Here is an 11,448-nt window from a genome sequence, read left to right on the forward strand (position 1 = left end):
CTGGGATCATGACCTGAGCCGAAGGCAGCTGCTTTACCAACTGAGCCACCCAGGCGTCCCTCCCAGGATTTAATAGTAGACAAATCTTTGCACATATGTGTGAGAAGACATGTACAAAATGTCACGGCAGCCTGACGGTAAGTCCTAAATGCAGCCCACCGTCACCACGGAGTTGATAAAGGATTTGGTGTAGAGTCCTGTGATGGAATATGATATAGCTGTAAATATGAATAACCAGCAGAGTCATACAGCCGCGGACGCAAAAAAGTGAGGCACCCCAGTACATAGGGTATGATCACATCTGTATTAGGTTCACAAACATCCAAAACTAAACAGCGCATACGTTATTAGAGATAGAAATTCGGTAAAGCCATAAAGAAAAGCTAGGAAATGATAAACCCAAAGATAAACCGAAAACCCAAACCCAGTAGGGACAGGGATAACAGTGGGGAAAGGCACCCTGAGAATCTCAGTGATAACAGTCTTTTCCTTAAACTGGGTAAACTGTACCCATACAGGTGTTCTTTCCCGTTTTACAAATAATCTCTTGGGTCTGTATTAGTCTGATAAAACTAGTAAAGGATGAGTTTGAAGATCATAGCACTTAAGAGTCGTAGAACACATGTGCCCAGAGTTGTGTCCCTGGCCACGTGTCCATAGCCTCCTGGTGAACTAACTGCCCTTCTTGGTGCAGTGTGGCTGTGGCCTATCACTCTCCTCAGCCATGGCTGTTAGTGTCCAGGGCCATTTTCTCTGAGGAAGAGAGTGTCCTCCTTGTTGTTGTAGGCCTCCCTGATTGTCACTGAGGAGCTGCACCTGATCACCTTTGAGACTGAGGTGTATCACCAAGGCCTCAAGATTGACCTTGAGGTGAGTTCTGCCACAGAGTTGGGATGGGGCTGTGTGCGGGGGTGGTTGAAGACAAGAACCTCTAGTTGGGACTTTAGAGACGGTAGAGAGATGACTCTCTGCTTTGCACTGTGTTTATTTTTGCTTGTTTTTCTCCCAAAACCTCAGCGTATCCCACTGAAAGTAGAGTCTTGCTTGAGTGCTTAGAAGATGTACTTCTTGACCATTGAACAGCATGGGTTAGGGGCCAACCGTCTGCCCAGTTGAAAATCTGGGTGTAACTTTTGACCCCCACCCCCAAACCTAACAACTTACAGCCTGTTGTTGACTGGAAGCCTTCCCGATAGCATAGTCTATGAGCACACATTTTGTATGTTACATGTTTTCTATGTTGTATTCATACAATAAGTAAGCTAGAGAAAAGATAATGTTGTTAAGAAAATCATGAGAGAAAATACATTTATAGTCCTGTACTCTGTTTTTAAAAAAAAAAAAAATCATCCACGTATAAATGGACCCATGCAGTTCAAACCCATGTTGTTCAAGGGTCAACTCTAAAGTCAGCTATTAGCCGACTTGATGTGAAAAATCTGTATTTAGAATTAGTTATCGTTGACTTTATAAGGTTTGGGCAAAATAATCTTTAGACAGCCAGTGTTTTAGTACACAGGCAATCATGCCCTTAGCCTTCTCTTTTTACCAACTTCCTTGATCTTTAAGTTAAAAGATGGAGCTGAAGAAAGCAAAAATCCTTGTCTTTGACTCCTGGGACCTCTGTTTTAATGGGTAGATACAGCTTCAGTTCTCAGAGGCTGCCTTCCAGGTGTTATAGATGGGGAATCAGAGAGCTGTGAGTTCCAGGTTTGAGCAAGTCAGATTTTCAAGTTCCTGGTTGTGCCCTGTGGCCCATGTTTGGCATTCTCTCCACCCTGGCTGTGGAGCTGACTCAGCCACGCTCTTCCCCAAAAGTTGGCGGTAGGTGTGGTTCACGGCACATTCTTTTATTCCAAAACCTGCAGGTATGACTGAAGAGCTGTTGGATGCTGGGAGGGCCCTGTGCCTCCCCAGCTCATTGCCTACTTTCTCCACAGACCCATTCCTTGCCAGTTGTGGTGATCTCCAACATCTGTCAGATGCCAAATGCGTGGGCATCAATCCTGTGGTACAACATGCTGACCAACAACCCCAAGGTAGGTGCCCATCCTCTGGAAACCGCTGTAGTCCCTCATGTGGGTCCTCGGCCACCGCTGTCTCATCTCACTGAGCAACCGTGTCATTTTCAACAGAACGTGAACTTCTTCACCAAGCCCCCGATTGGCACCTGGGATCAAGTGGCCGAGGTGCTGAGCTGGCAATTCTCTTCCACCACAAAGCGAGGGCTGAGCATCGAGCAGTTGACGACACTGGCTGAGAAACTCTTAGGTCAGCATTTTCCCTCTTTTCCCTGCTGCCCTCCTCAGAAAAGGAATCTGGCCCGTGGGGCTGTTTTCAGGAAAATGTGCTGAGCGAGGCTCCTGCTGGGGCTAGGACGCATGCGCTTGTGCAGTTAGGGGGGTGGGGGGTGCCTGCGGAGGTGGGTGCCTGCGGAGGTGGGTGGCAGATGTCTCTTCTTCTGGTGGCTGGACCCCTCACCCTTCCAGAGCACCACTTTGTCTAGCCTTAGGAAGAGTTTGTTTTGTTTTGTTTTAAGATTTTATTTATTTGACAGAGATCACAAGTAGGCAGAGAGGCAGGCAGAGAGGGCGGGGGTGGAAGGAAGCAGGCTCCCCGCTGAGCAGAGAGCCCAATATGTGGCCTAACCCAGGACCCTGGGATCATGACCTGAGCCGAAGGCAGAGGCTTTAACCCACTGAGCCACCCAGGCACCCAGGAAGAGGGGTTTTTAAGTGCGTGTTAGAAGGCAGAGGTAAAAGCTTGACATCCCTGTCTGTTTCTTCAATAAACTGGAGGCTTGTTTTTATTTTTTTCTCCTGGAAAAAAAAATTTTTTTTTCTATTTTGCATGCTTCCTGGACTGAAAGCAACTTTATCCTGTGCTGTCCCCAAACATGAGCCTCTTAACACTGTCAGCTTATTTGTGTATGCTACTGGTCCCCAGTCCACCACGCCAAGATGAGGAGGAGGTGGGGGGGGGGGACTTGACATGTCATCCACCACCACACCCCAGGTGCTCTGATGATGGGGTTTTGTGAGGGTGGATGTGTGTGTCCGTGTGCAAGCACAGGCATGCATACAACAGTAGGAAGCTTCAAACACGTGGAAGCCGGTGGTGTCTCAGCCCATTGTGGGACAGATGTGTATGAATGTGTGTTCTTTTACAAGAAAACAAGACCGTGGGCGCTGGGTGGCTCAGTGGGTTAAGCCTCTGCCTTCAGCTCAGGTCATGATTCCAGGGTCCTAGGATTGGGCCCCACATCAGGCTCTCTGCTCACCAGGGAGCCTGCTTCCCCCTCTCTCTCTGCCTGCCTCTCTGCCTACTTGTGATCTCTCTCTGTCAAATAAATAAATAAAAATATTAGGAAAGATGACCTTGATTCAAAGCTGCGAATTACACTGCTTTATTCTTTTTTTCCTTCAGGACCTGGTGTGAACTATTCAGGGTGTCAGATTACGTGGGCTAAATTTTGCAAAGTAAGCCATCTTGTTAAATCCTCGGGCTGCCTCTGGGAGTGGGAGGGAGTGCTCACCTGTGAGGTTGTCCGGGATGGTACTGGGCTTGAAGGCTAAAGACTCATGGTCTCGTGGCCAGTAGGACCTACTTGAGGGTAGATGGGCCTGGGGATTTTGGTGGCATCGTGCCCCCAGGAAAGAGGTGGCTGTGGGTAGACTTAGCTGTTCCATTATTCTTTTCTTCAGGAAAACATGGCTGGCAAAGGCTTCTCCTTCTGGGTTTGGCTGGACAATATCATTGACCTTGTGAAAAAGTACATCCTGGCCCTTTGGAATGAAGGGTAGGTTGAAATGTGTCTGGCTGAGTGCACGTGTGTAACAAGTCAGCTGCTTTCTTGGAGCCCCGGGGTGGAGACCCTCTTTTTGCTTTTCTTTGGCTCCAGGTACATAATGGGTTTTATCAGTAAGGAGCGGGAGCGGGCCATCTTGAGCACCAAGCCCCCAGGCACCTTCCTGCTACGGTTCAGTGAAAGCAGCAAAGAAGGAGGTGTCACCTTCACTTGGGTAGAGAAGGATATCAGCGGTAAGTTGGACTCTAACCCGCCCCACCTGGTGGCAGTTTCTGCGGTCCCCACTGCTGCTAGTTTCAAGCACCTGCTGCCCCCTAGTGGGCAAAGATGGCTTCGCACTCTACTACCTTGGACTTGAAGTGACGCTTTACAGTGAATTCTCTCCAAATTCTTTCAGCTGGAGGGTTGTTTGCCAGATTTATTTTGCTTATTTTGGGAGCTAATATTTGCCTAGAAATATTTGCCATTTAAACCTCATTCTTCATCTCCTTTCTTATCTGCCTTGTTAATACACCGTATGCAAGTAGTTCTTCTGGTATATTGTCTGTGAGCCACCTGGGTTGTCTCTACAGAAGGCAGCTGGGCATTTCCACAGTTCCCACTGACTAGACAGGACATTCAGGGCTCAGGAGCTACGTTGGCATAAGACTTTACCTTTTAAGGAAGAATAAATTGGGTCCTTTTCTCTGCGATCACCTGGCCATAGGTTCCCTTATCTTCCCTTACAATATCCCATGACAGGTAAGACCCAGATCCAGTCAGTGGAACCATATACTAAGCAGCAGCTGAACAACATGTCGTTTGCTGAAATCATCATGGGCTATAAGATCATGGACGCTACCAATATCCTGGTGTCTCCGCTGGTCTATCTCTACCCCGACATTCCGAAGGAGGAGGCGTTTGGAAAGTACTGTCGACCAGAGAGCCAGGAGCATCCCGAAGCTGACCCAGGTAGTTGTTGATTTTCCGCGCCAGGCATTTAATTCTGGGGAAAGGGGGGAAATTGCAGGATCTCTGGGAGATACACAGATAAATGCCTGAAGAGCCTAGTGATGTTCTATTCCGCTTTGTGGGAAAGAACTTTGTAGCGAGTGCTTTTGGGGTGGCTAATGGGGTTGGAGAGAGGAGGGGAGTCGGAGTCACTCATCCCTGCCCCACAGGGATCCTGCCAGGCTAAGAGTGCACACGCACTCAGCGCAAACACCTAAAATGCTGCTGAGAGGGCGAGAACAGGCTTCTTCAGTAGCAGGATGTCCAGCCAGCACAGCTCTTCTTACGAAATAGCTGCTGGAAGGTTTGCAACTCAGACTTGAGTCTAGCGTGTTTCCTTTTCCCCATCACTGAACAATGTCAGCGGTGTTGTGTGGGATGGAGAAAGGCTTTCTGGAGGAAATGAGTGTTCGCAACACGGGAACGTGGTTTACCAGCAGAGGCGGGGGAGTGGCGGTGGAGGGGGAGCGTGTAACCTGTGGCAGGGCGCAGGATAGGATTTAGAGTGTGCAGCAGTTGAATTAAGCGGCTGGGTCATGTGCAAGAGCATGGGTGTTTCTGTAAGTCTGTAGACACTGTTTCATAGTAAGTTTGTACCCGCCAGCGTCATCACCATGGAAGGGCGGCCCTCTAATCTGCCCCATCCCCATTTGCTGCTTTGGCTCTCTGGGTTCTTCTCTGTCCAGATCCTGGTGGGGAGACTGTGGTCTGCCATTCTTTTATTTATTTATTTATTTTAAACTTCCCCTAATTGGAGAGCCAGCAGGGGGCTCTTCAAAATGATCCTTGGAGGGTAGCTTCTCTATCCCACTTGTTTTTGGAAAAACTATTTTTTGTGCAAAGACCTCATGCATCCAGGCACACACCCCTTTCCTAGGAATCCCCTCTTTTGAGGAATTTCTCGTGATGGGGGAAAGACAGACTTGGAAGAGGGAGTTTGAGTTGCTTGCTAACTGACTTCCCTCTTTCCTTTGTTCTGGTGTGGGGTTTTGTTCTACTGTAGAAGAGCTAACTCTTCACTTCCTGTCTGCTACTTATCTGGCTTTCCAGCTGTGCTTCAGTTGGAAGATGTGCTTATCAACCCCAACATGCTACTCTTTGTTCCTTTTGCAGAGGACCTTTCGGTCCAAATGCATGAAAGCAAATAAAGTTGGCTTTCATGATCCAGTTTCCCAATCTTCCTTTATCATCAGTCATCCCATGTGACCGGGAGGCAAGGTCCTTTCCTGCCTGGAGTCCGTGTTTTCCGTGCGGGGGGCGTGGCCAAGACTCCAGGCAGGAGAAAGGAGTTAATTACTTGAGTGCTGTGCCCGCCTCCTGGGGGAGGTGAGTGTAAGCAGTGGGCACTGAGGGAGCATGGTAATGGGGTGTGCCAAGTGCTGGGGGCGTCCCTGCATTCAAGTGGGTGTCCTCTGCTCATTTCCTCTTGTTTTCCATCATGAAGGTATTTTCCTCCCCGGGGATAGCTCCGATTGTCTTTCCTAGGACTCTGCCATCCTCTTACTTTGCCACTAGACCCCGCAAAGGATTTCTCTATGGCTTGAGGGCGAGACTCCTCTCTCAAAAATGACAGCCCCCTAACCATACAAATTGGATGAAGTATGTTGACAGCCTGATACACAGCCATGGCTCCTATTTCAACTCGGTTCTCCTTCGTTTCTGCTCTGGCTGAATTCAGGCTGAAGCTAGCTTTCGGAGCTACCTGATCACTGGGAAACTAAATCCTTCTCTGTCCAGGATGTCGGCTCCCCTCAGGTCCTTGCCACAGTGGATTTATAAGACCCCAGAACCCTGCCTGGGTAGTGTCCTTGGATTCTGCTCCACGTGAATCTATTTCTTGGCCCCACATAACCTTAAGTGGCAGTCTGAGGACCCCCTGACAATGCCTTTTCTCAGACTGTCAGCACACTTTCAGATTCCTCCATCTCTCTATAAACCTGAAGCTTTGTAACTGTTTCTCTTGGGCCACCCTACCCTGCCCCATACCTCCTAAGTGATTTGTGCACCAGAATCCCCCAGATTTCATGCCAGTGCCTCCAAGCCTCCTTGACCTCTTGGTGTAAACATTCAGCACCTAAAATTCAGTTACTCCAATCCCCACACTTCTAACTATGGAATAGGAATTGTAAATGACTGAGATGGGTACCTCCCTCTCACTCTTCCCCCTCCCTCTTATGGTAGGTAGAAAGTGCTTTGCTCTTGGTGTCTTAGCTGTAGAAGACATAATGAGGCCCAGGCCTCCTGTCTTCAGTCCAGAGTCGATGGTCCTCCCTTCACAGAGAGGCTGCTTTTTTGTGTGATGTCGCTCTCCAGCTGGGGAGTTACTAACACGGCTCGCCTAAAAAGTAGTTGGAATGCCCATAGGAGCGGGAAGTATGACTCTGGCCCTGGAACAGCATGAGCCCTGGAACAGCATGAGTCTCACTTAGAGACTCGGTGACTTTGGCATCTGAGCAGGACTAGGTTGTGTTGGAGCCCAGACGAGAGAGGTTGTAGCTAAGACATTCAGCCAGTCCAGAGGGCAGTCCCCAGACCCCATGCGGGCAGCTCAGTGTTCCCGTCATCTGGGGAAAGAACCAACGAGGCTGGTGGTGGTTGAGGGTCAGGTGGGACCAGAGTGGGCTGAAAAGTCTCTGCAGGTCAGGAAGGCTTTATGGAAAGCCTTGAACTGCCAAGCTGCCAGCGCCTTGCACACCCAGTAGGACACAGTGGCCGGAGGACAGCTCTGGCGGGAGATGGGGCTTCCAAACAGTCTCTGCTCCAGGATGAAGGGAGGTGTTCGGCAGCGCCGATGAGGCAGCCGGCTTCCTCCTGCCCCCTGCCCGCAGTGGGGTCCCAGTTAGTAAACCCAAGTTTTCTTCTTCCCAGGTGCTGCTCCATACCTGAAGACCAAGTTTATCTGTGTGACACCGTAAGTGGCTTCCCTTCTCAATTTGACCTTTATTTCTGGTGTCCTCAGTTCTCCCGGGAGTAGGACACTGGGTGACAGCCACCCGGTTAAGGGGCGGAACGCCCTGGGCTCCGTGGAGTACTCAGAGTGACCTTGTGTGTTTAAAAAGCTTGAAGCTTTTATTTTTCTGTTGGAGACCAGAGTTTGATGGCTTGTGTGTGTGTGTTTTGTTCTTTTTTTTTTTTTTCTCCATTGTGTCTTGTCAACCCGGCCCTTTCCCCTCCTGCTGCTCCCCATTTCCTACAGAACGACGTGCAGCAATACCATTGACCTGCCGATGTCCCCCCGCACTTTAGATTCATTGATGCAGTTTGGAAATAATGGTGAAGGTGCTGAGCCCTCAGCAGGAGGGCAGTTCGGTGAGTGTTGGGTGACAGAGCCTGTCCTTAGGAGGGAAGTCAGGTCCCTTGGTGTGCCATGCACCAAGCTGAGAGCTGGCTCCCTGGGATTGGTAGAAAGTTCTAGAGCCATGTTCTACCTTAGAAACCAAATGTGCACCACCAGCGCGAATTTTCTTGTAGCCACGTGAGAAACAGCAGTAAGAAACAAGCGAAGTTAATGTTCATCATATATTTTCTATAACCCAATAAATCCCCAGTACTAGCATCTTAATACACAAGAGAAAGCTAATGAGGGTTTTTTTTTTTATTTTTGTGCTAAGTCTCTGAGACCTTCCGGATGTTGTGTGGCTGCAGCCCATCTGGAGTGGGAAGAGCCATATTTTGGTGCTGAGTTCCCCCCTCCCCGCCCCGGGGGGGCTCCAGGCTTCCGTCTTCAGGAGGACAGCCTTCCATCTTTCCACATGGATGGTTGGGAACGAGTTAAGAGAGGAAGAGGGCTGAGCCCTTCCACAAGACCAGACCCTCTAGGGAGGAAAGTAAATCTGGAGCATCCGACCCTGTCTTGGCCATATGGGGCAGGGACACTGGATGGCAGTGGTGGCTGAACCTCTGTCCCCACAAGGGCTAAGGGAGCGTGCCCTGCGGGCTGTCGGGCTGGGGAAAGAACTGAACAAGCTTGGGCAACTGAACGAGCTCTCCCGCTCTGTCCCCCCAGAGTCCCTCACGTTCGACATGGAGTTGACCTCGGAGTGCGCTACCTCCCCGATGTGAGGCGCTGCGGGCTGAGGCTGCAGAGAGCAAGGACGGAGGCACCTACCTGTGTTTGACCACCCCTTACAAAGCCAGCCCCAGATCGTCTGAGACTCCTCTAACTCTGTGCTTCCAGATTTTAATCTCCTACTTCTGCTATCTTTGAGCAATCTGGGCACTTTTAAAAATAGAGAAATGAGTGAATGTGGGTGATACGCTTTTACCTAAATGCAAATAAGAATGTGTTCTCTGAGACTGTGACCGGCGGAGATGTGGAAGGGGTGGCAAGAGGGAGAGAGAGTGGAAATGTTCTGGTCTTTTCTTGCTGGCCCGGCCCTCCTCTCTCAGCAGCTCGTGTTGTCCTTGGACAAGTGCCTCCTGGTGCCCGCGGATCCCTCTGCCTGTCTCTGTAAAGCCCACGCCACAGGCTGCCTCTAGCTACGTTACTCCTGGCGTTGCACTTTTAACCTTGCTAACAACCAAATAGAAGATAGGACTTTCACAGCCCCTAGGTTTCTTTTTAAATTAAAAAAAATTAAAGGGCAAAAAACACTGTATTGGCATAGCCTTTTCTGTATTTAAGACAACTCAGTCAATAGCCTTCTTGGTGCTTTAGGCATTCAGCTTTCTTCAGGCTGATAATTTATAGAAATCCTGAAATGGGCTTCAGATCCAGTCCTTAAAAGACATCTGAAGCTGTGGCTTGGCCTTTGGTTATGAAATAAGGAAGGTTGAAGGACAACCTAAACATCCTAGACATTTTTTAATAAAGTTTTTATTTTCCCCTTTAACGTGTTGGCCTATTAGTAGGTAAGGCTGGGCAGAGGAGTACTTCCCACCTGTCGTTTCCCGACGCCCCAGCCCGCCCACCCCCATCTCCCTGGACTTCTGCTCCTGTTCCAGAGCCTGGGCTGTTCTGTGGGTGCCTTATAAAGGATGGGGTGATCCTTCTTTCCTCCCTGTCCACCTTACTTCCCTGTGTAGGGCTCCTTCCAGTGTGGAAAGGTCCCCTGTTCTGTTTGCTTTGGGTATCCTGGAATAAGAAGGCGAGAGTTAGCAGGTGGAACACGACAGACTGTGGGGCCCCAAGGGTCTAGTTGAGCTCAGGGAATACGGTTCTTATCCCGGTTTCTTGATGTTTTCTGGCGGCACCTCTAATCCTTTCTTCACTTGGTTAAGCCAGGGGCAAAGGCTTACTGATAAACTTGAGGTCTATCCCTTGTGTGAGGGAGTATACACCCTGGCCTCCTCCCCACCTCACCCCCCAGTGCTGGTGACTGTTTTCCCCTCACTGTGGCCTCACAGATGAAGCTGGTGACTGTCTTCTCCCCATTGGGGCCTCCCAGATGAAGCAGAAGCACTCCCCATTTACTGTACGTTTCAGAACACCTTGTGCTCTCCAGTATTTGGGCCGCCTCTGTCCCAGAGGCCCGACCAGATCAGGCAGTCCAGGAACACCTTATCCCAGTTGGGGGGAGTGTTGTTTGTTTCACCCATACTCACCAGGTTCAGAAATAAGGGGATGGGGACCTTCTCTCCAAGACAGACAGGGCTTGTGCTTGGCCATCCCTGTCCTTTGGCCTAGACATGTTGGTAGGTAGCACAGAGCTCTCCCTTTTCCAGCAACACTCTTCACTTCATAATAAGCTTAACTCAGAAACTGAGAGAAGATTTAGATCAGAGGGACCTGGGGCAAGGATCTAGGCTTCTCTGGCGCCGATATTGTAAAGTTCATGGCTTTGAGAGTAGCATGTGTATCTGGTTTTAACTCTGATTGTAGCAAAAGTTCTGAGAGGAGCCCAGGCTTGGCCCCTCCCTTCAAGAATCGAGCCCTCCAGGCCCTGCCTGCTTTCTCTCCACTGTCTCCCCCTGCCCGTCCCCAGCCCCGTCCCCGTAGATGGCTCAAACTACCTGCTCAGTGGCTTGTGGGCTGCTCTCCTGGTCACCGCATCAGATTCCACTGTATACTTCGTAGTGTAAAAATTTATATTATTGTGGGGTTTTGGTTTTTTGTTTTGTTTTTGTATATTGCTGTATCTACTTTAACTTCCAGAAATAAAAGTTATATAGGAACCGTCTGAGGGCGTGGCAGCTCTGTATCTGGCTGCTGGAGGTCCCCCCCCTTCCCCTCCCCACTTCAGTTCTGAGGGGGCCTTACCCACAGGCTGAGCCTGGATGCTGACAGGAGGTGGGGGCCCCTGCTCCCACGCTGGTCTCTGCAGCCCATCTCGGGGGCCCTGGGCACCCAACCCCTCCCCATCATGTTAGCCGGGTGGCCTCTAGGGAGGTCATACTCCTGCATAAAGGTCTCCCGTGGAGCCCTGCCTCTCTCCCTCTTCCTTCCCCCACTCCTCAGGCCTTTAACAAGCTGCACCAACCTGTCTCGAGTCAGATAAGGGCTACCTAAGGGGGCTTGGGGTGAAGATAGTCCCACCCTGCCCCAGGGCCTCCCTCCCACAGTTGCTTCATTATCGCTTTCCCTTCAGTTCACTCCGTGGGGATGAATGGAAACACTTCACTGGCTGCCCGACCGGTGGTGATAATTCACAGACAGCAACGCACCCACTCGGCTGGCTCCCCACCCCCTCCCCGGGCCCTCCCCGGGCCCT

The 11,448-nt window shown here is 50.2% G+C and overlaps 1 protein-coding gene across 1 annotated transcript in view; it reads left to right on the forward strand.

Annotated features, from left to right (window-relative positions):
- The window catches only part of STAT3 (signal transducer and activator of transcription 3), a 69,961-nt gene extending 59,044 nt beyond the window's left edge, over positions 1 to 10,917 (forward strand). Inside the window, exons 13-22 of the mRNA XM_059380217.1 lie at positions 787 to 870; positions 1,941 to 2,039; positions 2,136 to 2,271; positions 3,427 to 3,479; positions 3,705 to 3,799; positions 3,902 to 4,041; positions 4,550 to 4,762; positions 7,667 to 7,709; positions 7,995 to 8,107; positions 8,805 to 10,917. Of these exons, the coding sequence (XP_059236200.1) occupies positions 787 to 870; positions 1,941 to 2,039; positions 2,136 to 2,271; positions 3,427 to 3,479; positions 3,705 to 3,799; positions 3,902 to 4,041; positions 4,550 to 4,762; positions 7,667 to 7,709; positions 7,995 to 8,107; positions 8,805 to 8,860 (1,032 nt within the window). The 3' untranslated portion in view covers positions 8,861 to 10,917. The remainder of the gene's footprint in view (positions 1 to 786; positions 871 to 1,940; positions 2,040 to 2,135; positions 2,272 to 3,426; positions 3,480 to 3,704; positions 3,800 to 3,901; positions 4,042 to 4,549; positions 4,763 to 7,666; positions 7,710 to 7,994; positions 8,108 to 8,804) is intronic.
- The last annotated feature ends 531 nt before the right edge of the window (positions 10,918 to 11,448 follow it).

The sequence above is a fragment of the Mustela nigripes genome, chromosome 16, assembly GCF_022355385.1.
Source record: "Mustela nigripes isolate SB6536 chromosome 16, MUSNIG.SB6536, whole genome shotgun sequence".
Taxonomy (NCBI): domain Eukaryota; kingdom Metazoa; phylum Chordata; class Mammalia; order Carnivora; family Mustelidae; genus Mustela; species Mustela nigripes.